Source organism: Lithobates pipiens, unplaced genomic scaffold, assembly GCF_037356315.1.
Source record: "Lithobates pipiens isolate NorthernLeopardFrog02 unplaced genomic scaffold, aLitPip1_a1.2 Scaffold_16, whole genome shotgun sequence".
Lineage (NCBI taxonomy): Eukaryota > Metazoa > Chordata > Amphibia > Anura > Ranidae > Lithobates > Lithobates pipiens.
In genome coordinates, this window is record NW_027507748.1 from 177,795,008 (window position 1) to 177,819,194 (window position 24,187).

The 24,187-nt window shown below is 43.4% G+C and overlaps 1 protein-coding gene across 1 annotated transcript in view; it reads right to left on the bottom strand.

Moving 5' to 3' along the window:
* Window positions 1–219: 219 nt before the first annotated feature.
* LOC143982249 (arylsulfatase D-like) overlaps window positions 220–24,187 on the bottom strand; it is a 57,540-nt gene continuing 33,572 nt past the window's right edge. The window contains exons 6-10 of the mRNA XM_077480814.1: window positions 12,406–12,542; window positions 11,616–11,750; window positions 8,488–8,650; window positions 4,920–5,041; window positions 220–877 (exon numbers count right to left, since the gene is read on the bottom strand). Of these exons, the coding sequence (XP_077336940.1) occupies window positions 528–877; window positions 4,920–5,041; window positions 8,488–8,650; window positions 11,616–11,750; window positions 12,406–12,542 (907 nt within the window). The 3' untranslated portion in view covers window positions 220–527. The remainder of the gene's footprint in view (window positions 878–4,919; window positions 5,042–8,487; window positions 8,651–11,615; window positions 11,751–12,405; window positions 12,543–24,187) is intronic.

Below are 24,187 nucleotides of genomic sequence, written 5' to 3' on the forward strand. Positions count from 1 at the left end.
GCTCAGCAGGCACTGTAGTCTGGACTGTTACTCCAGAACATGTCTAGATGTTCTAGAGTAAGTAGGTGTTCTAGCGTAGATGTTCTAGGTGTTTGGTTAGTGCCAAATAAAGCAAAAAACATTTTTAACTAATTGTAAGCAATCTTTGAACATGTGAGACACTGCCTAAGTAGTATTTTAAAGAACATTTTTGGAAAGCTAAAAATAAAGAAGAAAACATTAAAATTGTATTTCCCAATTGGAAAACATTTCAATATAAAATTGAGTTTATTAAAACTTTTTCTCACCAATTTGATAATAAATTGACCCATTTAAAAAAAAAAATAATGTCTGCCATTTTGATAAGACTACCGTGTTTTAGTATGTTTCACCAGCACAGCAGAACTTGAAAGAACAGCATGTGATAGTAAAAAAAATACAAAAAAGGTACAGTACACATCAAAGTTTTGGTTATCAATACACAGGTTCTGTAAATTACTGTGAGTAGATTATTTTCATAGCACATACAATAATATTTATTGCTAGATCTAACTTGTGCTTTCTTCGTTGCACCAACAAAGTGGAAATGTTCCACAGCATGGTTGCAGACTGGGGTCCCAAATGTTTTTTAGCCCATAGAGCTGTTGAGGCACTGGATGCAACGTTGAGTTATGATGTGCTGTAGCCAGTTGTGTTTTCTGTAGCACTTCCTTATAGAACACAGAGTCATTGGGCAGAGGATTCGCCTCAAAAGGATCATTGGAAAGGTTGAAAATCAATGGGGGAATGTGATATGCAACTTTTTCTCCACTGCAAGAACAAAGCTTGGAACCAAAGCATGCATTTGCTCCTGATGGGAATTTTGGAGAAATATAGTGGACTTTCCAAGTGGTATTACCTATTGACAAATACAAAGAAACATTAGATTGCACAATGAATCCAAAATCAACAAATGAGCCTAATTCTTTCTGAGGGCTTTGCAAGTTAAGAGCTTACTGTGCTATTATTCAAGTTGAAGGCACACTGCTTTTATTCACCATGATATCAATGTAATCAAGGACAACAAGCCTGTATGCTCTCAGCCCCCCTCACACCTGTATACTCTCAACCCCCTCACACCTGTACGCTCTCAGCCCTCCTCACACCTGTATGTTCTCAGCCCCGTTACACCTGTACGCTCTCAGCCCCCCTAAGACCTTTATGCTCTCAGCCCCCTCACACCTGTACGCTCTCAGCTCCCTCACACCTGTGTACTCTAAGCCCCCCTCACACCTGTACGCTATCAGCCCCCCCTCACACCTGTACGCTCTCAGCTCCATCACACCTGAATGCAATATCAGCCCCCTCACACCTGTATGCCCTCAGCCCCCCTCACACACCTGTACGCTCTCAGCACCCCCACACCTGTATGCTCTCAGCTCCCCTCACATCTGTATGTTCTCAGCCCCCTTACCCTGTAAACCCTCAGCCCCTCCCTTTATACCTGTACAATCTCAGCCCCCTCACACCTGTACGCTCTCAGCCCCCTCACACCTGTATGCTCTCAGCCCCCCTCACACCTTTATGCCCTCAGCCCCCTCACACCTGTATGCTAAAATGTTTTTTTGTGCGTTGCGCTGCTGGATTATATATGTCCAGGATGGGGGGAGGGGGGGGGGGGAAAGGGGCGGGGGGTTTGGGGAAAAAACCCGGAAAAAATGGAGGGGAGAGAAATGGGATGGGGAAATGGGGGTATCTGCTATAGTTTAAGTGTATAACAGATTTAGGGTTTCAAGTCTGCTGCTCTGCAGAGTTTTGCAGTCCTTAGTGAATATGGCAGTAAATATGGCAGATGATAGTCAATAGGTAGCTGACAGGATCATAGGTTATAGTCAATAGTTAATAGTTGTACGGATAGCCATGGAAAAGGGAGGATTTCTTAGCACAAGCAGGTAGGCAGCATGTTCAAGGGTAGAAGGCACCTTTAGAAGATATACAAACAGAAGAAAAACAGCGCCAACCTAAGTGCAGTATTTTTAGATCACAGGTATTTGTAAAGTAATACACTCACTCTCTACCAGAATGTTTCAGGCACATCACGTTTTACGTGTGAGGAAAGGTTTCTGGGGGACATCGCAGGGCTCCCGAGGAGAAGCGGTTTCTCTTTCAGCTGTTTCTTTCGTCCGGTGGCGCCGGTGGTTCCCAGCGTCTCACGGCCCGGTGTAGCAGCGCCAGGGAAATCCGTTTGTTGGTCGTGCGGGGTCGCGCTGTGATGACGTTCGTTACGTTGCACGCGTTCGGAGCATGCGTGCTCCTTCATCAGGCATCTCGACCACCATAATGAAAGTGGTCAAATAGGGAGAAGGCAGTTCTGATTGGTCGTTCGGGTTAGGGTGCCACCCTCTGTGGGGCGGGGTTGTTACGGCCAGGGCCCGGTGTTAGTAAGCTATGTGCTGCAGGCTTGCTGCATAGTATTGTGCGTGTGCCTATGTAGGGAGCTTGGTCGTTGTGAAAAAAACTTTTATTTATGAATATATGGATAAAAATTAATAATAGTGGTAAAAAATGATAAGAGTTGGAATTTTTATTATTATTAAAAGCACGAAGATGTTTGCAAAAAGAATTAATAAAAAATATAAAAATAAATATAAAAATGAAAATAAAAATAAATTTAAAAATAAAAATAAAAATAAAAATGAGTAAACACCTTATTGTATATAAAAAGGGCAAAAGAAATTACCAAGGATATATTTCTTTGATGGGTATTCAGGCGTTAAATAGTATAAGAAATATATATGGAGAGAATTAGATACTATAAAATTTGATACTATAAAATTCAATATAAAATCAGAAATTTTGTATTAAGATTATATATGTACACTTGAATACAAGTATACACATATATATATATATATGTATATACACGCATGTGCATAGATACACATACAGGGGGATCTGAAAAAGCGCGTCGGTTTTGATTTGTGGTGGGGGGGTGGGGGGTGGGGCGGGTGCCTTCCTAACGAGACCTCCTTTTCCTTTTCCGCCACCCACCACAAATCAAAACCGACGCGCTTTTTCAGATCCCCCTGTATGTGTATCTATGCACATGCGTGTATATACACATATATATATATATATGTGTATACATGTATTCAAGTGTACATATATAATCTTAATACAAAATTTCTGATTTTATATTGAATTTTATAGTATCAAATTTTATAGTATCTAATTCTCTCCATATATATTTCTTATACTATTTAACGCCTGAATACCCATCAAAGAAATATATCCTTGGTAATTTCTTTTGCCCTTTTTATATACAATAAGGTGTTTACTCATTTTTATTTTTATTTTTATTTTTAAATTTATTTTTATTTTCATTTTTATATTTATTTTTATATTTTTTATTAATTCTTTTTGCAAACATCTTCGTGCTTTTAATAATAATAAAAATTCCAACTCATTTTTTACCACTATTATTAATTTTTATCCATATATTCATAAATAAAAGTTTTTTTCACAATGACCAAGCTCCCTACATAGGCACACGCACAATACTATGCAGCAAGCCTGCAGCACATAGCTTACTAACACCGGGCCCTGGCCGTAACAACCCCGCCCCACAGAGGGTGGCACCCTAACCCGAACGACCAATCAGAACTGCCTTCTCCCTATTTGACCACTTCCATTATGGTGGTCGAGATGCCTGATGAAGGAGCACACATGCTCCGAATGCGTGCAACGTAACGAACGTCATCACAGCGCGACCCCGCACGACCAACAAACGGATTTCCCTGACGCTGCTACACCGGGCCGTGAGACGCTGGGAACCACCGGCGCCACCGGACGAAAGAAACAGCTAAAAGGGAAACCGCTTCTCCTCGGGAGCCCTGCGATGTCCCCCAGAAACCTTTCCTCACACGTAAAACGTGATGTGCCTGAAACATTCTGGTAGAGAGTGAGTGTATTACTTTACAAATAAATACCTGTGATCTAAAAATACTGCACTTAGGTTGGCGCTGTTTTTCTTCTGTTTGTACACCTGTATGCTATCAGCTCCCTCACACCTGTACACTCTCAGCCCCCCTCACATCTGTACACTCTCAGCCCCCCCTCACACCTGTATACTCTCAGCCCCCCCTTACACCTGTACACTCTCAGCCCCCCCTCACATCTGTACGCATTCAGCCCCCCCTCACACCTGTATACTCTAAGCCCCCCTCACACCTGTATTCTCTCAGCCGGTAAACAACCAGCTCGGGTAAGGTTGGTGCTGGATCCTTGGACAGGTGAGTGTCTGTTTATTAAAAACAGCAGCTACAGTTTTTGAAGCTCACAAGTTTAAATTTTTGCAGAATTGACTGAAGCGCCTCTAACTCTCAAAGCTTATCCTGCCTGCATTTACAGGACAGAGACAGAGTGGATGATACTTGTAGCTCAGTTTACTTGACATAAGGGGAAGGGGCAAAAAGAAAAACCTTTAGCCCTTGTACACACGGTCGGAGATTCCGACGGAATGTGTTTCCGATCGGACCGTTTTGTCGGATATTGCGACTGTGTGTGGTCTACATCGGACTGTTTCCGTCGGACCAAGTTTTCCAACTTGTTGGTAAAATTTTCCGACAAAATGCTCCGATCGGACATACTCCGATCATGTGTAGAGAATTCCGATCGGACAAAGTGCCACGCATGCTCAGATCAAATTCCTACACCAAAGCTATTGGCTAGTAGCGTGAACGTAGTCCCGTCGTAACTAAATAATGTCATCACGTCGGATTTTCCGACAACTTTGTCCGACCGTGTGTATGCAACAGCTTCGGACAAAATCCGACGGACAATATCCGACGGATTTGGTTGTCGGAATCTCCGACCGTGTGTACAGGGGCTTTAGTGTGTGAAGCTGGATGAATGGATAAGAAGTACATTTCTTGGGAAATTATATAAAGTATTTTACTTACTGCTTGTGTCGTGCCATCGTACTGCATGCAAGAAGGCATCACAATAATGAAACATAAATTCATGTTCAGAATTAGGAACAGTTCCTTGCACGAGAGGCATTAGATCCTTTCCATCAATGATCCTAGAACCAAGGAAACAATAACCCACTACATAAACAAGCAAAGGATAAATAATTGCATGCCCTGCCATAAACAAGAGCATAACCTTAAATGCTAATGTAGCACTAACCCCCGAAGGAGCTGCTGTTTTTTATTTTTACATAATTTCATCTTTATTAAGCATTTTCTTTCAAGTTACATACAATTTTCATCTCTTATATTTGACAGACTAGAATCTATTCTTTCTCTCTCTTCTTATATATGTCAGTCTGGAGATTGGCTCCCCAAACGCCTCTCATCCCCTACCAACCTCTTTCTCCTCCTTTTCTCCTCCTTCTCTTAAAAAAAAAAAAAAAAAAAAAGGAAAGAAAAAAAAAAAAACAAATAAAAAAGAATTCCCTTCCTTTCACCCTTTCTACCCCTTTCCTCCCAACCCGTGCGTGGCTTTCTTCTGAAGAGTCCTCCCTTGGATAGCTACGAAGTTGCTGGGCCTCTTCACAACCAGAGACAGCACCGGACCACCTCCAAATTCTTTCCTTAGTTTCCTTGCCTCGGGCTAGCCAGCCCCGAGACATAAAGTCGGTGGATCCGCACCCCAGGCCATAGCCTTCCTGGGGGCTGGTCAGGAGGACCAGGACCATGGAGTGAGAACATACTTCTGGACTGGAACCCCGAACCACGTGACATCTGCATCTTGAGTACCCTCTCCCAGAAAGCACAGCAAGAGTGACACTCCCACTGGGCTGACTCCGAGAGAAAGTAACCTTAAAGCTCAAAACCAGACTGTATTTCCATGCCTGCCAGAAAAGACAGTGCCCCCTATGGCCAGGCTGAACACCCTATAGTCCAGTCAGACTGATGCTGATGTCAAAATTTGGAATAATTATGCTCAAACCAAACTGCAGTTTAAATGTAACATTACATTTCAAAAACATAGTGCGTGCACTTCAGGAGCCAGCACTACACTAACAACTGTTGCAGAATTACAGAAGCCTTGTGGTATTCACACACACACCTGTGTTAAGTCTCCCAGCTAAAGCTGGCCATACATTATACACTTTTCTGGTATATATTTCCTTTAGATTTACCAAAATCATATAATATGAGGTCAAACCTACACAATTTCAATTTGTATGTAATCATGAAGGCCCTCGCACTACATAGTTGAAGGTAAATCTAAAAAAAATTGAATAAGAAAATTATATAATTTATGGCCAGCTTAATCCGTGTGTCTCTGTGGAACCATAAGAGTCCATTCACACAGGGACGACTGTGGATCCGACTTGAAGTTTCCCCTAGTCGCCTCAAGTTAGGCGACATGATAAAATCAATGTAAGTGAATGAGAGCCATCTTAATGCACACTTCTGAAGTCGCTTCGACTTCAGAAAAGGTTCCTGTACTACTTCAATCCGACTTCTAGTCGTCTTGTACCCATTGATTTCAATGGAAGTTGCCTCCAAGTCGGATCCCCTGTCTTAACTGAAGCAATTTTCCAGGAAGTAAAAATAGTTTTATAGACAAACCCCTCCCTCCCACAGAGCTGATTATTATGTGATTGGCCACTGGCAAAGTCCCCTGTCCTGGAGGCAACTTCAAGTTGCCTTGTAAGTTGCCTCAAGTCGGGCTGTGATTAATACTCAAGTCATGGCCAAGTTGCCTCCCAAAGTCGCGCTGGAAGTCGTGTTGCCCCTGTGTGAATGGACTCTTAAGATCTTAGGCCTCATGCACACTGGACGTTAAAATAACTCTATAATAATGTCAGTAGCTCTGCAGTTTTTCAACTTTCTAAACATTTTTTGCAATAGCATTTTTTAGTGTTTATTAGCGTTTTTTAGCGTTTTTCCACGTTATCGCTTTTTATCGTTTGTTTTTTTCAACAGATCAAAAACGTTAAACGTGAGTTTATCAATGTTTATCAGCATTTATCAGCATTAGAGCATTTTTACAAGTGAAAAATCTCTCAGAACCCACTGTTTTTTTTTTTTTTTTACTGCTCAAAAACGCTACAGCCCAAAACGGCTGATAACAGTCGATGTGTGCATGGACACATAAGATAACATGGAGAGTTTAATGACTCTAGAAAAAAATATCTGCTGTAAAAACGTTGAAAAACGTTCAGTGTGCATGAGGCCTTAGGCTGTGTGTCGGCTTGCCCCCTCCAATGCTAAGTTCCACCTCTTCATTTACCTGTCAACTAAGTGCCAGAACCTCAGTGAGCAGTACAGACTGTGACATTTGACAGTTCAATGACAGGAATGAGGTAAACGAAGCTTAACAAGGACTAATGGATTAATATAAAGAATAACACAGGTGCTTGAACATTTTACAACCTGGCATTAAATCAGCTTCAGAACCTGTGTAATTAATATGTGTCCTGGATTAAAATGATGATGTGGCAACCCTATTTACAACATGCTGCACATCAGCACTATTTTCACCTTAGAAATATTTCGGGCAGGTCAGGTCAGGTTAATTTTAATGATCTCAGGTGCAAGCTAAATGTATCTCTCTTAATTGGTCTAATGGTTCTGCAGAGCAGCAATTTGTTTTTCAGGTCTGGTCGGGTATATCCCTAAATTTGGGGGTTGATTGGTTCTGCTTGCCTGGAAAAGGTTTCCAGAAATAGTGTAGAAGGATGAATCTTTGAGCTATGAATATTTATCTGACCTCGGCCAATCCTTGAGAGGGGGTGCTCAGAGGGTGTGGCTGGGGATTAGATAAATGTTTGAGAAGGCCTGTTTCTTTACCTGGGGCCTTTGGCCTGGGAGTAAGCCTGTGGTATTGCAGATCTGTTACTGTTAGGCCTCAGTTTGTGCTTGGTTGAGGGCCTGAAAGAAACCTGCTGGAGGACACCACCTAAGGAAGCTGAGCTAGAGAAGGACCCGTTTCACTGAAGCGTGTTGCAGGGAAGATGGTTGGGGAGCTGTCTCTAAACATTAAGAGCAAGACCCTTTTGCCTAGGGCTCTAGGCGTGCCTGTGATTTGAGGGATTGAATGCCAGATGTTGCTGCCAGGACTGGGACTGCTCATACAGAGTATCAGACTAGCCGACCTTTCCTCTAGCTCCAGCATTACTAATGGCTGCTACTGAAGGACTTTGCCTGAGAATCTGTTTTCTAATGCCTGAATGTGTTTTGGAGTATCCTGCACCCTCATCCCTCTACTCACCTGTGTTCAAGTATTGCAATAAATCTTAATAAAGATACCCCTTGAATGAACCTGTGTTTGTCAGTGTGCTTGGAACTGGTGTTGGGGCCTGGCAGCCTCTGAACAGGTAAGGGAGACCTGGGTAATTTCCAGTGGCCCCTCAGGGTAAGCACTACATATTATTTATTATTAATGCAATTTATTATAATATTATTATATTATTTATTATACAAGATTTTTTCAACAGTTCCATGCTAAATACATAAACTACTATTACACTTTAGTAAAATTAATGCATAACAGTTTATTGAAATATCATACCTGTCTTGGGGCAGAGTGCCTCCTCCAAGCTTAGTTACAGTGGTGAATATATCCATTAGACTTGTCGGTTTATCAACAGACGTATTTGTAGGGAGAATACCTGGCCAGCGAAGTATTCCTGGTACTCGTATTCCACCTTCCAGTCCACCCATGCCTTTACCACCTGGAATGTACAAATCAGAACAACAAGTATAAATTATACAGGGCCAATAAAAATATAGCTGTTAACAAATTTGTCTTTCAAGAAAAAAAAATACTCAAGGTGATTGTAGCAGTTCTAATGCACAGCAGAAAAAATAATTGAGTACTATCTGTGATACTTTTTTTTATTTGTACTAACATCCAAATTTTCCAGGACAAGCTTTCACGGTGTACCTCCTTCTTCAAGGTTCAAGCAGCGCTAATACGAAACATTTTAGCATAATATTAAAGTTAAGCTATATTTGGGGGAAAAAATAATATAAATGTCATTTGAGTACAGTATTGCATGACCATGCAATTATTAGTTGAAGTAGCGCTGTGTCGAATAGCAAAAAATGGCTTCATCGTGCAGGGGGTAAAATCTTCCAAAGCTGAAGTGGTAAATGCATTCTTTGCATTAAAGAAAAAACCTTCTGCAGGATCCCCTCCAGCCTGCCCTTATCCTTACAGTACCTGATCCCGATCTGGATCCAGTGCTGTGCCCGAGAGCAGCAGCTCTCCGCTTTTTCCCCTCACAAGGCAAGTTGTTGGTAAGTGCAACATGTTAGTTATTTAAAAAAGGAAAAAAAAAAAAAGGAAAAGGTTTACAATCACTTTAAGTAAGAAAAACAAATAGAGGCTATAACCAGCTCCCTATTGAGGGCAAGTACCGATGACCAAGTGAGAGTGCATGTGGCTGAAGAGTGCTGGATGCATCTACCAATATCTGTAAGTCTGACTATTAGAACTGTCAAGTTAATGCTGTATGTCTATGATACATGTAGGGCGGGTGCAGTCTACTTTTTCCACACCCCGTGATGTCAGAGGGGGGTGGGGTTACCCCATTTACGTAAAAGGGTGACCCCCCCCCCCTCTCTGACAACATGGGGAAAACCATAGGGAAGTTCCCGTGCGCCAAAGGGGGGGTGGGGTCAGACGGATCATACAGATGGAGCAGAGAAGAAGCCGAAAGAAGATGCGGCATGAGAAGAGCGGAGGAAGAAGAAGATGGAAGAAGAACACCGAAGGAAGACCAGAAGAAAGAAGATGGAAGAAGAAATGGAAATAAGAAGAAAATAATAAAGGACTTGTCAAAAACCGTCCCTTGTGTTTTTTAACTTTTTTGACACTTTTTTTGTGAAATGGTAGGGGTATGGGATCTGGGGGTCCCCTTGTTAAAGGGGTCTTCCAGATTACGATAAGCCCCCTGCCCACAGACCCCCATAACCACTGGGCAAGGGTTGTGGGAATGAGGCCCTTCTCCCCATCAACATGGGGACAAGGTGCTTTCGGGGGTTTCCCTGTGTGCCGTTTTTATCAATGAACTTTTATGTGTATTGTCGGACTGACAATTCATTATAGCCGCGAGTAGTTTTAAATGACTTTTTTCCTTTAGAAATGTCATTTTGTGCAGGAACTGTTCTAAACACGGGAAACATGTGCCCCTTTACAGGCATACTATAGACACCCCCAGGTACGAAATTTAAAGGAATATTACACTTTTATTGGGAAAAAGGTGCTTTGGGGGCTACCCCAAAGCACCATCCCAATGTTGAGGGCATGTGGCCTGGTACGGTTCAGGAGGGGGGACCCCACACCATTTTTTTTTACATTTTGGTGCAGGGTTCCCCTTAAAATCCATACCAGACCTGAAGGGTGTGGTATGGAATTTAGGGGGCCCCCACGCCATTTCTTTTTTAATTTTGGCACGGGGTTCCCCTTAATATCCACACCAGACCTGGTTTGGGGGTTCCCCTGTGGGGCAATTCCATGCTGTTTTTATCAATAAACTTTTATGTGTATTGTCAGACCGACAATTTATTATAGCCGCGAGTAGTTTTAAATTACTTTTTTTCCTTTAGAAATGTAATTTTGTGCAGGGACTGTTCTAAACACGGGAAACATGCGCCCCTTTACAGGCATACTATAGACACCCCCCAGGTACGAAATTTAAAGGAATATTACACGTTTATTGTTTCACTTTAAGCATTATTAAAATCACTGCTCCCAAGAAAACTGCAGTTTTTTGCATTGATACATGTCCCCTGGGGCAGGACCCAGGTCCCCAAACACTTTTTATGACAATAACTTGCATATAAGCCTTTAAAATGAACACTTTTGAATATTCATGTTCATGTCCCATAGACTTTAAAGCCTCATACACACTATCAGATTTTCTGCTGATTCTTTCCTTCAGATTTACCAAAACCATATAATATGAGGTCAAACCTTAGGAGTTTAAATTTGTATGCAATCAGGCAGGCCCTTGCACTGCATGTGGTTGATCTGGATGGACTTGTGTCTTTTTTCAACCTGACTAACTATGTAACTACATGGTTTTGGTAAATCTGAAGGAAAAAATCAGCAAAAAATCTGATAGTGTGTATGGGGCTTCACGGTGTTCACGTGTTCGAACACATTTTTTGCCTGTTCGCATGTTCTGGATGCAAACCAAACTGAGGGGTGTTCGGCTCATCCCTACCTGTACGGCCATGCTGTTTTTAAATTGTAATATCAGGTGCGGGGAGAAGATCCCACACCTGCTGTCATGAGAGGGGGGTAGAGATTGCAGGAGTTTGATCATGTTACATGCTCCACCCAAAGTAAGAGTAGACATGTAACATGTTCCAGTAGATAAACTTAGCCTTTAAATATTAGTAACCATCCAGTGCACTATCAAACTTTTAATATTCTTTAAACAGGTCTCCGCGAGGGAATATTACATTAACATACAGTCTGTGCCCCATGAAATAAGATCCACATCCCTCCATCTCCCATTCCATAATTGAAAAGGGCAAAACAAACACACATTACAAGTGATGGTTAATGAGTACACATACTAAATATAAGACAGTAATTATGACATCACTACAGTGGCTTCGGTACAGCACATATTTTCCATAAAAGAGAATAAAAATAAGAATTCATAATGGCAGGTGAATTATTACCTCTGTAAATTCCATTGTGGCCTTTCAGATGAGGACTTCCTTCCATTCCTTCCAAATATGCCCCATGGTCTGACGTAAAGTAGGTAAACGTATTATTCACTAAGCCTTCTTTATCAATGGCTTCTAAGATTTCCCCTTAAATGACAAAACGTTTTTTATCCATATTTAGCTGTTAAAACCGCAAAACAAAAATTCCATATAGCTTACCAGTCCTTACCAGATGTGGTAGCTGCATTAGGCTGGGTAAATACAGATTGACATTTGGCTGGTTCAGTGTGGACTTGTCAAATTTCAATCTGTGCATAGCCCTGCCTGTTTGAGAGAAGTTGATCATCAGATCTCTGTGGAACAGACACGCTAGAAAACTTTCACTGATCAGCAGCTGCAGACCAATGGGCTGCAGGTGCTGATCAGTACATTCTAACAGCAGAGACAGTCAGAAAAAATGTCCTGGTGCGGGGGGCTGGGTTTCATCCATTCACCTCAATTATGTTGTAAGAACCAACTGCCTAAACCCAGCCTTAGTTTCTAGCCTGTTAGCTTTATTTTCACCTTGTGATTATGCCTCACTTTCTGTCTCAGGATTACAATGCTTACTTATTGTACTGTATATATGGAAGAGCAGTGTGGCTCCATTCACACATGAGTGTACTGGAATCACGGGCTTTGGAACAGTAAAGCACTGCCAAAGCACAAATATTGTACCAGAGCCTGCATTTGTAATGAGAAAGTGTGACTACTCCCATGTACACATACAAATTACAGATATACAGAGCAGGAATTAACTTACCAACCATCCAGTCCATCTCCTCTATATTGTCTCCATACAAATCATGTTTACTTCTTCCTTTAAACCTCTTAGTGGTATAATGAGGAGTGTGGATATGCAGGAAAGATACAAACAGCAGAAAGGGCCCATTTTTATTCCTATAAGGCAGAAAATATTTTACTTGACTTAAAGTGCATCTGAAGCAAATTTTTTGGGGCTATAGTAATGAAGAGTTATAACTAGAGATATGGTTGGGCGTCCTTCGAAATCACTGTACATCAATTGCGCACTTTCAGTCCAGTTTTCTGCAGGCTAGATACTTGATTGCCCTGTAGCGGATGTAAAGAAGGGGGTGAGATGCTGGTGCCTATATTTAGTGAATGACGTCAGTCATTAGTGGGGGGGGGGAGTGGGGTTAAAAAAATGGGCAAGGAGGGGTGGCAGAGGCAAGTGGGGGAAATTGGGGTGTAAAAGGAAGAGGATGGGGGCATGTAGAAGTAAGCCAAAAAGTTGGGTCGGGGGCAGAAATAAGCAGTAGAGAGTTTTGAATACAGACACTAGCAGGGGGATTTAGAATGCAAAGGTGGTCTGAGAGGGGGTGGGTAAGGGTATAGAGATTAACAATCAGGTGGAGGGGTCATATAATAATAATATTATAATAATAATAATATATGTAAATATATAATATATGTAAATATCCCTGCTAAATTGCTGGTCAGTGTAATGTGTCTCAGTTATATTGATCTTTAGTGTAAATACCCGTTATATTGGGGTCATTGTAAATCTTCAAAGTATATATGTCCCTGTTAAATTGGTGATCAGTATAAATGTCCCTGGTACATTGGTGATCCATGTAAATACTCCTATTACACTGGTAGCCATTCCCCTTACATTGGCGGTCAATGTAGGAATCATTCCTTACATTGATAAACTCCCCCATTACACCGGTGGTGAGTGTATCATCCCCCTTATATTGGTGGTCAGGGTGGAATTTTTACATTTGTGATCAATGTAAATGATCTATTACATGTTCAGTGTAGACATTTCCCCTCTGCATTGGTGGTCAGTGTAGAAATCCCCTTGTTACATTGATGGTCAGTGTAAATATCTTGTTACATTGGTGGACAGTGTAGAAATCCTTCCATACACTGGTGATCAGTGTACATTCCCTATTACATTGGTGGTCAGTGTACAAATGTCTCTGTTACATTAGTGGTCAATATAAATTCCCCATTACCATGGTGGTCAGTTTAGAAATCCTTCCATACACTGGTCCCATTACATTGTACAGTGTAGCATTTCCCCTTTTATTGCTGGTCAGTGTAGAATTTCCATTGCATTGGTCATCAGAGTATAATCCCCATTACATAAATGGTCATCGTACATCCTCCTTACATTGGTGGTCATTGTAAATCACCCCTTACATTGGCAATCTCCCTGTTACATTGATTGTCGGCGTAAATTCCTTAGTACATTGGTGTCAGTATAGTAATCCCCTGTTACATTGGTGGTCAGTGTAGAAATTGCCCATCTCATACATGCAAAAGATTTCCAGCTTTGTACTATGTAATTTGTTTTGTCAGTACAATGCCTCCTAACTACATTTATTACACAGGATTTTTGCCACCTACTGTTCGGCTGTTGGGTTGCTTCACTTTTTATTCCTACAGGTACTTATATAGCACTGTCACTTTTACGCAGTGCTTTACATATACAGTATATTGTACATTCACATCAGTGTCTGCCCTAGGCCTAGGGCCAATTTAGATAATTAACTAATTAACCAGCTAATTAGCCAGCATGTCTTTGGAGAGTGGGAGGTAACCGGATTACCCAGAGAAAACCCACGCAGACACAGGATTGTACAGACTAAGGTAGGTCATAGATTATGCATTCTTTTACTTCAACCAGTGGATTGAAGGAAACAAACTGTTTTGAATTACCCCATCAACACACTCAGTGGTGATGGGGGAATCCCTCCCACAGAGCTATTCTAGTGTGAGTGGAGAGTTCCCTGCTACCCTGCTCTAACTGGCGGCACTGATCAAGCAAACAAAACCAACAGGCTGGTTGTACCCGACAGTCGAGAGATCAACTTCTGTACAACCAACTGGCCCAGAGATGGTTCAAATTCGGCAGGTTCAGCAGGGATTTTGATCGCTCTATGGTTGGCTTAAGGCTAGCCATACACATGTAAATTTCCCTTGTTCACATCCATACAGTGACTGCATCTGATTGGATGCAGTCACCGTTTGGCCCATAATTTCCCCACCTGGCTCCATCAATTTTAAAGCTGGCTTTTGTTGAACCAGGTGGTGCTGACATGGGCACTCATGGCTCAGATTTCAGCCAATTCAGCAGGAGTTATGTATGACTAGTTTAAAAAACTGTACAGTAGCTAGCTAAACAAATCCACTGATAGACATGTGCACTGCCGAAAAATGAGCTTGTTATGGTTTAATTATTTTTTTTGTTTGTTTGTTTGTTTTTCAGGTCATTCGTTATGATCACAATTCGTAAAGTCAAAAATTGAAAATGAATTAGAAAATACGAAAGAATAACTAACTAACAATAACTTAAACTATTAAATTATAGGTATTGGAATTTCCTTTCAAATTTGGCTGTTAGTGAACGTAACAAATACAAATTTATCTGAAGTTACGAATTATCCAAAATAATGAATGTCGCATCTAAACAAATCGAAACAAATGAATTACATAGTTATATAGTTACATAGTAGGCAAGGTTGAAAAAAGACACAAGTCCACTGCCTGTGGAAGAGTATACCACATCCTAACCACTCTTAGCCCTTGTACACACAGTCGGACATTCCGATGGACAATGTCCGATAGGACCGCGTTGTCGGATAATCCGACAGTGTGTGGGCTCCATCGGACTGTAGAGAATTCTGATCAGACAAAGTGCCACGCATGCTCAGATCAAATTCCTAGACCAAAGCTATTGGCTACTAGCCTGAATGTAGTCCCATCCTAACAAAATAACGTCATCACGTTAAGTACGATCGGATTTTCAGACAACTTTGTCCGACTGTGTGTATGCAACAGTTTCAGACAAAATCCGTCGGACAAAATCCGTTGGACAAAATCCGATGGATTTGGTTGTCGGAATGTCCGACCGTGTGTACGGGGGCTTACAGCAAAGAACCTTCTATGCAGTTTAAGGTTACACCGCTTTTCCTCTAGTTTTAGTGAATGGCCACGTGCCTTATCAAATTCTCTTTCGCGGAAAAGTTTTATCCCTATTGTGGGGACACCAGTACAGTATTGGTACATTGGAATCATATCCCCTTAAAAATGTCTCCTATCCAGAGAGAACAAGTTCAGTGCTTGTAACCTTTCCTCATACCTAAGGTCCTCCAGTCCATTTATTAGTTTTGTTGCCCTTCTCTGGACTCTCTCCAGTTCCAGCAAATCCTTGCTGAGGACTGGTGCCCAGAACTGGACAGCATACTCCAGGTGAGGCCGGACCAGAGTCTTGTAGAGTGGGAGAATTATTGTTCTATCTCTGGAGTTAACCCCCTTTTTAAAGCTTGGCATTGCATGCCATTGCTGAACCTGTCATCTACTAGGACCCCCAGGTCCCTTTTCTTCCTAGATTCCCCAAGAGGTTCTCCCCCCAGTGTATAGATTGCATTCATATTTTTGCCACCCAAATGCATTGCGATGAAATCTCCGGTGGTCCCAGTGGAGATGGGGGGAACAAGCAGTCAAAACGGATTCCAGGAAGAAACCAATCAGAAGAGTATGAAGGCTGACAACTCCCACCCACCCTAGGCAGGGCCAGATTAAGAACATTATGGGCCTGGTGCTGAGGATTTTGGTGGGGCCTTTTATAAACAATAAATAAATAAAAATGCAAACAATTTTTTGTTATAACAAATTAAATTAAAGAGAGAGAGGGAGGATGAGAGAGAGAGAAAGAGAGAGAGAGAGAGAGAGAGAGAGGGGATGAAAGAGGTGTGAAAGGTAAGGGAGGGAGGATGAGAGAGAGAAGAGAGGGGATGAAAGAGGTGTGAGGGGTAAGGGAGGGAGGATGAGAGAGAAAGGGGGGGGGGGTGGGAGAGAGGATGCACATGGGGATGTGTGGGAATGACATCAACGCAGCCTGGCCAAGGCAAGTGACCGAAGGCACAGAACCCAGAAGGAAGACCAGGTGAAGATGGAAGTGCCCGGGCCCCGCCGGACTGATCACAGCACAGCACTGGAGGGCTCAGTCTGACAATTTAAGTGTACCCTAATGTGCTAATATGCTGGGCATACTTGTACATTATGGCATAACCTACCCCAGCGCCTCTAAAAAGTAGTAATGTTAGAAAAGTTTACTACCGCTTTAATATCACAGGAGCCTCTCATGGGGCCCCCTACTGACTCTGTGTCCCTTGGGCAGTGCCTAAGTGCATAGTTGTCAACATTTAAAAAATATTTTCAGGGACGCTTTTTTTTTTTACAAGTGCTATATGTAGAGTAGCTGACATCCCCCGTGTTCCTTTATACATCACAATAGTAATTACAAAATTAAATAAGTATTAATAATGGGGCAGAACAAATATGAGGACTGTGAGATTTCCTTTAGTTGAACTGACAAAAGTGCCCATTCTAGAGCTGGTAACATTGAGGATATTCAGTATAATTTTAAAGAACAGTTTTTGTGGGTAAGAGGCACAGGGGAGGAGTATGGATGGTATAAAAGTGGGAAGTATCTGCAGGTGAGGGAGAGGAATGTGGAGGGTTTAACAGTGGGCACTATGTACATGAGAGGAGTGCAGAGGGTATGGCAGAAGGCACTATGTACAGGAGAGGAGTGTGAAGGGTATGACAGTGGGCAGTATGCACAGCAGAGGAGTGTAGATGGTATAACATTGGGTACTATGTATAAGAGAAGAGTGTGGAGGGTTACGACAGTGGGCACTATGTACAGGAGAGAAGTGTATGACAGCGGGCACTATGTACAGGAGAGGAGTGTGTAGGATATGACAGCGGGCGTTATGTATAGGAGAGAAATGTGGAGGGTATGACAGTGAGAAGTATGTACAGGAGAGAAGTGTGGAGAGTATGACAGTGGGCAGTATGCACAGCAGAGGAGTGTAGAGGGTATGACATTGGGCACTATGTATAAGAGAAGAGTGTGGAGGGTATGACAGTGAGCAATATGTACAGGAGTGTGGAGGGTATGACAGTGGGCATTATGTACAGGAGAGAAGTGTGGAGAGTAGGACAGTAAGCAGTAATTACAGAAGAGGAGTATGGAAGGAGGGTATGACGGTGGGCACTATGTATAGGAGAGAAGTATGGAGGGTATGACAGTAAGTAGTTTGTACAGGAGAGGAGTGTGGAGGGTATGACAGTGGGCACTATGTATAGGAGAGAAGTGTGGCGGGTATGACAGTGGGCACTATGTATAGGAGAGGAGTATGGAGGGTATGACAGTGAGTAGTATGTACAGGAGAGGAGTGTGGAGGGTATGACAGTGAGCACTATGTATAGGAGAGAAGTGTGGAGTGTATGACAGTCGGCACTATGTATAGGAGAGAAGTATGGAGGGTATGACAGTGAGTAGTATGTACAGGAGAGAAGTGTGGAGGGTATGACAGTGGGCACTATGTATAGGAGAGAATTGTTGGAGGTATGACAGTGGGCACTATGTATAGGAGAAGAGTGTGGAGGGCATGACAGTGAGTAGTATGTACAGGAGAGGAGTGTGGAGGGTATGACGGTGGGCACTATGTATAGGAGAGGAGTGTGGAGGGTACGACAGTGGGTACTATGTACAGGAGAGAAGTGTATGACAGCAGGCACTATGTACAGGAAAGGAGTGTGTAGGATATGACAGCGGGCGTTATGTATAGGAGAGAAGTGTGGAGGGTATGACAGTGAGCAGTATGTATAGGAGAGAAGTGTGGAGGGTATGACAGTGGGCACTATGTATGGGAGAGGAGTATGGAGGGTATGACAGTGAGTAGTATGTACAGGAGAGGAGTGTGGAGGGTATGACAGTGAGCACTATGTATAGGAGAGAAGTGTGGAGCATATGACAGTTGGCACTATGTACAGGAGAGAAGTGTGGAGGGTATGACAGTGGGCACTATGTATAGGAGAGAAGTGTGGAGGGTATGACAGTGGGCACTATGTATAGGAGAGAAGTGTGGAGGGTATGACAGTGGGCACTATGTATAGGAGAGAAGTGTGGAGGGTATGACAGTGGGCACTATGTATAGGAGAGGAGTATGGAGGGTATGACAGTGAGTAGTATGTACAGGAGAGGAGTGTGAAGGGTATGACAGTGGGCAGTATGCACAGCAGAGGAGTGTAGATGGTATAACATTGGGCACTATGTATAAGAGAGTGTGGAGGGTTACGACAGTGGGCACTATGTACAGGAGAGAAGTGTATGACAGCGGGCACTATGTACAGGAGAGGAGTGTGTAGGATATGACAGCGGGCGTTATGTATAGGAGAGAAATGTGGAGGGTATGACAGTGAGAAGTATGTACAGGAGAGAAGTGTGGAGAGTATGACAGTGGGCAGTATGCACAGCAGAGGAGTGTAGAGGGTATGACATTGGGTACTATGTATAAGAGAAGAGTGTGGAGGGTTACGACAGTGGGCACTATGTACAGGAGAGAAGTGTATGACAGCGGGCACTATGTACAGGAGAGGAGTGTGTAGGATATGACAGCGGGCGTTATGTATAGGAGAGAAATGTGGAGGGTATGACAGTGAGAAGTATGTACAGGAGAGAAGTGTGGAGAGTATGACAGTGGGCAGTATGCACAGCAGAGGAGTGTAGAGGGTATGACATTGGGCACTATGTATAAGAGAAGAGTGTGGAGGGTATGACAGTGAGCAATATGTACAGGAGTGTGGAGGGTATGACAGTGGGCATTATGTACAGGAGAGAAGTGTGGAGAGTAGGACAGTAAGCAGTAATTACAGGAGAGGAGTATGGAAGGAGGGTATGACGGTGGGCACTATGTATAGGAGAGAAGTATGGAGGGTATGACAGTAAGTAGTTTGTACAGGAGAGGAGTGTGGAGGGTATGACAGTGGGCACTATGTATAGGAGAGAAGTGTGGCGGGTATGACAGTGGGCACTATGTATAGGAGAGGAGTATGGAGGGTATGACAGTGAGTAGTATGTACAGGAGAGGAGTGTGGAGGGTATGACAGTGAGCACTATGTATAGGAGAGAAGTGTGGAGTGTATGACAGTCGGCACTATGTATAGGAGAGAAGTATGGAGGGTATGACAGTGAGTAGTATGTACAGGAGAGAAGTGTGGAGGGTATGACAGTGGGCACTATGTATAGGAGAGAATTGTTGGAGGTATGACAGTGGGCACTATGTATAGGAGAAGAGTGTGGAGGGCATGACAGTGAGTAGTATGTACAGGAGAGGAGTGTGGAGGGTATGACGGTGGGCACTATGTATAGGAGAGGAGTGTGGAGGGTACGACAGTGGGTACTATGTACAGGAGAGAAGTGTATGACAGCAGGCACTATGTACAGGAAAGGAGTGTGTAGGATATGACAGCGGGCGTTATGTATAGGAGAGAAGTGTGGAGGGTATGACAGTGAGCAGTATGTATAGGAGAGAAGTGTGGAGGGTATGACAGTGGGCACTATGTATGGGAGAGGAGTATGGAGGGTATGACAGTGAGTAGTATGTACAGGAGAGGAGTGTGGAGGGTATGACAGTGAGCACTATGTATAGGAGAGAAGTGTGGAGCATATGACAGTTGGCACTATGTACAGGAGAGAAGTGTGGAGGGTATGACAGTGGGCACTATGTATAGGAGAGAAGTGTGGAGGGTATGACAGTGGGCACTATGTATAGGAGAGAAGTGTGGAGGGTATGACAGTGGGCACTATGTATAGGAGAGAAGTGTGGAGGGTATGACAGTGGGCACTATGTATAGGAGAGGAGTATGGAGGGTATGACAGTGAGTAGTATGTACAGGAGAGGAGTGTGAAGGGTATGACAGTGGGCAGTATGCACAGCAGAGGAGTGTAGATGGTATAACATTGGGCACTATGTATAAGAGAGTGTGGAGGGTTACGACAGTGGGCACTATGTACAGGAGAGAAGTGTATGACAGCGGGCACTATGTACAGGAGAGGAGTGTGTAGGATATGACAGCGGGCGTTATGTATAGGAGAGAAATGTGGAGGGTATGACAGTGAGAAATATGTACAGGAGAGAAGTGTGGAGAGTATGACAGTGGGCAGTATGCACAGCAGAGGAGTGTAGAGGGTATGACATTGGGCACTATGTATAAGAGAAGAGTGTGGAGGGTATGACAGTGAGCAATATGTACAGGAGTGTGGAGGGTATGACAGTGGGCATTATGTACAGGAGAGAAGTGTGGAGAGTAGGACAGTAAGCAGTAATTACAGGAGAGGAGTATGGAGGGAGGGTATGACGGTGGGCACTATGTATAGGAGAGAAGTATGGAGGGTATGACAGTAAGTAGTTTGTACAGGAGAGGAGTGTGGAGGGTATGACAGTGGGCACTATGTATAGGAGAGAAGTGTGGAGGGTATGACAGTGGGCACTATGTATAGGAGAGGAGTATGGAGGGTATGACAGTGAGTAGTATGTACAGGAGAGGAGTGTGGAGGGTATGACAGTGGGCACTATGTATAGGAGAGAAGTGTGGAGGGTATGACAGTTGGCACTATGTATAGGAGAGAAGTATGGAGGGTATGACAGTGGGCACTATGTATAGGAGAGAATTGTTGGAGGTATGACAGTGGGCACTATGTATAGGAGAAGAGTGTGGAGGGTATGACAGTGAGTAGTATGTACAGGAGAGGAGTGTGGAGGGTATGACGGTGGGCACTATGTATAGGAGAGGAGTGTGGAAGGTACGACAGTGGGTACTATGTACAGGAGAGAAGTGTATGACAGCAGGCACTATGTACAGGAGAGGAGTGTGTAGGATATGACAGCGGGCGTTATGTATAGGAGAGAAGTGTGGAGGGTATGACAGTGAGCAGTATGTACAAGAGGGAAGTGTGGAGAGTATGACAGTGGGCACTATGTATAGGAGAGAAGTGTGGAGAGTATGACAGTGGACACTATGTATAGGAGAGGAGGATGAAGTAATCTGGGAAGGAAAAATGTAAAGGTTTGTGGAAGGATGTTTAGGGACTGCGTAGTGGTTAAGCGGGACACCAATTAAGCAGAGACCAGCCATAGTCGATCTATGTATGGGCTAGCTGGTTTTACACAAGTCAGCCTAATAACCGACTTGAGTACAACCAGCCTGTCAGGTTTTCCCCAAAACAATCAGTGCTGCCAGCTATAGTTAGCAACACTGATCATTGTATTCACTGGCAGAACACAATAACACTGCGGGAGTGATTGCAACATTCACAGGTAAGCGGGTGAGAGGGTTTGTGGGGACAGGCTGGGGAGAGATACTAGTCAGTCCCTGGGTAGGCACTGGTTAGTATCAGAGCCAGATACACACACAGGTTACATACGCCACGATCGTTAGAGCGAGAGCAATAATTCTAGCACTGTAACTCTAAACATGTAACATGTAAAAAAAAAATGTAAAGCATCGCTTAGTACACAACAAAAAATTGTGCTAACTTTAGTGTTTTTTTATGAATGAAACAGTTTCTTTCCAAAAAAAAAGTTTGAAAAATTGCTGCACAAATATCGTGTAACATAAAAAGTTGCAAAGACCACCATTTTATTCCATCATATTTCTGCTAAAACAATATATAATGCTTGAGGGTTCTGAGTAATTTTCTAGCATAAAATAAATGATGACTTTTACATGTACGGGAGAAGTCTCAGAATGGGCCTGGGTGGTAAGGGGTTAATTATCATAAGTAATATACAAATAATTATTATAAGCTCTGTGAGTTCATCCTCTCAGTTTGCTGCAGTGTTCCAGCTTGTATTTATACTGCCGCTCTGTATGTAGCTTCTGACAGGCTGCACAAGCAGCCCTGTATCTCCGGAACCATAGATGATAGCAGCCCCATATTTTAACCAGTCCTGGAGTGGGTCTTTAGTTACCTACCCCCCAAATGTGGGGTCTCTGTGACTCCTGATCGCGCCGAGCTACAATCCTCGAAGTCAATCTTCTTCTTTTTTTTTTGGGCAAATGGGCCTATCTTTAGAAAGGGGCCTGGAGTTGCAGCTCCAATGGCCCCTATGTTAATCCGGCCCTGACCCTAGGAGGAGAGGAGCAGGGGACATATGCCATTGTAAGAGCATGAACAAGGAGCAGTGGGCTCCATCAGCAAATGGTCTGTATAAAAAAGCAATAATAGCTGTTCTAAATATGAGTACAACACTCCTTATAAATCAAGTCAGTTAACAGCAAAAAAATTATCACGTAAAGTAGGGGTATAACAACAATCTAACCCAGTATGATCATAGGTGTAGCTTTAGAAAATAGGCACGGAGGTGTTCAATATAATGAATTAGACCCGTAGCATGGAAGAATGAGGAGTGGAGATGTGAACTACAGTTGATGCAAAGAAGCATGGTAGCAAGGGAGATGAGTGTATAGAAGGAAACATCTCACCCATTTTTCTTAGATGAGCCTGGGGCGAAGACACACTTTTGCTTGGATTTAGTTTTTCACCATTGGGAGGTCCGGGGAGCCAAAAGGAGGGTATGGGGTTCTGCCAACCCGGGAGCTCCATATGCGGCAAGTTCATATCCTGGAGAAAAGCAGGGAGCTCCTCAGGGAACCGCAATGTGGAAGATCGACCATTTTCAATTGATCTAAGAGAGGCTTTAGGGTCCTGCGGCGATCAAGGGTCTCCTTAGAGATGTCAGAAAAGATATTGAGAACAGCCCCATCAAAGTCAATGTTAGGAGTATTCCGCAGTTTGGACATGACAGCATTTTTATCTTCAAAGTAGCGGAGACGACAAATCACATCTCTGGGTTGATCAGAGGCGATGTTGTGAGGCATCAGGGCTCGTGAACCGTGTCGAATCGCAGAGCATCAGTGACTGGGTTGCTTAGGATGGTATTAAGGATGCCTCAAATTGAGGGTTCTAGGTCATTGTCCCTGGTTGCTTATGGCAACCCTCAGATATGCAGGTTGTTTCTGTGATTGCGATTATGAAGATCCTCGAGTTTGTATAATGAGGCCCTATGTGCATAAGCCAATTGAGCGACAGTCTCCTGTAGTTCTTTAATGGCTACCTCATGTGAATCTTGGCGCTGTTCTGTCTCCTCTACCCTGACGAGTAAGTGCGCCATATCCGCCCTCACTGCAGAGATCTCCTTTTTAATAGCTTTCTCCATACTGTGAAACATGCCCGCCATCTCCCTTTTAAGTTCATTCACCAAGGAGGACATATCCGAGCCTGTAGGGGATCCGGGATCATCCATCAGCTCCGAGCCGCAAGATGAGGCCGGAGAGCGTGGAGGTGACAAGCGAGGATGGGGAGATAATCAACCTCGAGGCTCTGGCCTTACCACTCCGTGTGCTGGGACTGTCTCTTTCTGCGACAAGAAATAATTTTATAGACCCCGCTGTAGCTTGATGTGAAGCTGAGGATTTTTCGGATCGTTTACCCGGTGTTGTGCGGGATTTTGAGGCTTTGGACGGCGTTGCTAATAGATTTTAGGTTGGTGGCTAGACGGAGTTCTTCTCATGCACGTCCTTCCAGCACCATGCGTAGGCCACGCCAGGCCATAAAGATGATTGGAGCCATTCTGGTCTCTGACCAGCTCTATGGTCAGCTGGCAGAACCACCGGCTGCATTCTCGTGCTCCCTGTTGGGATAGGAGAGCCTGAGAAGACCA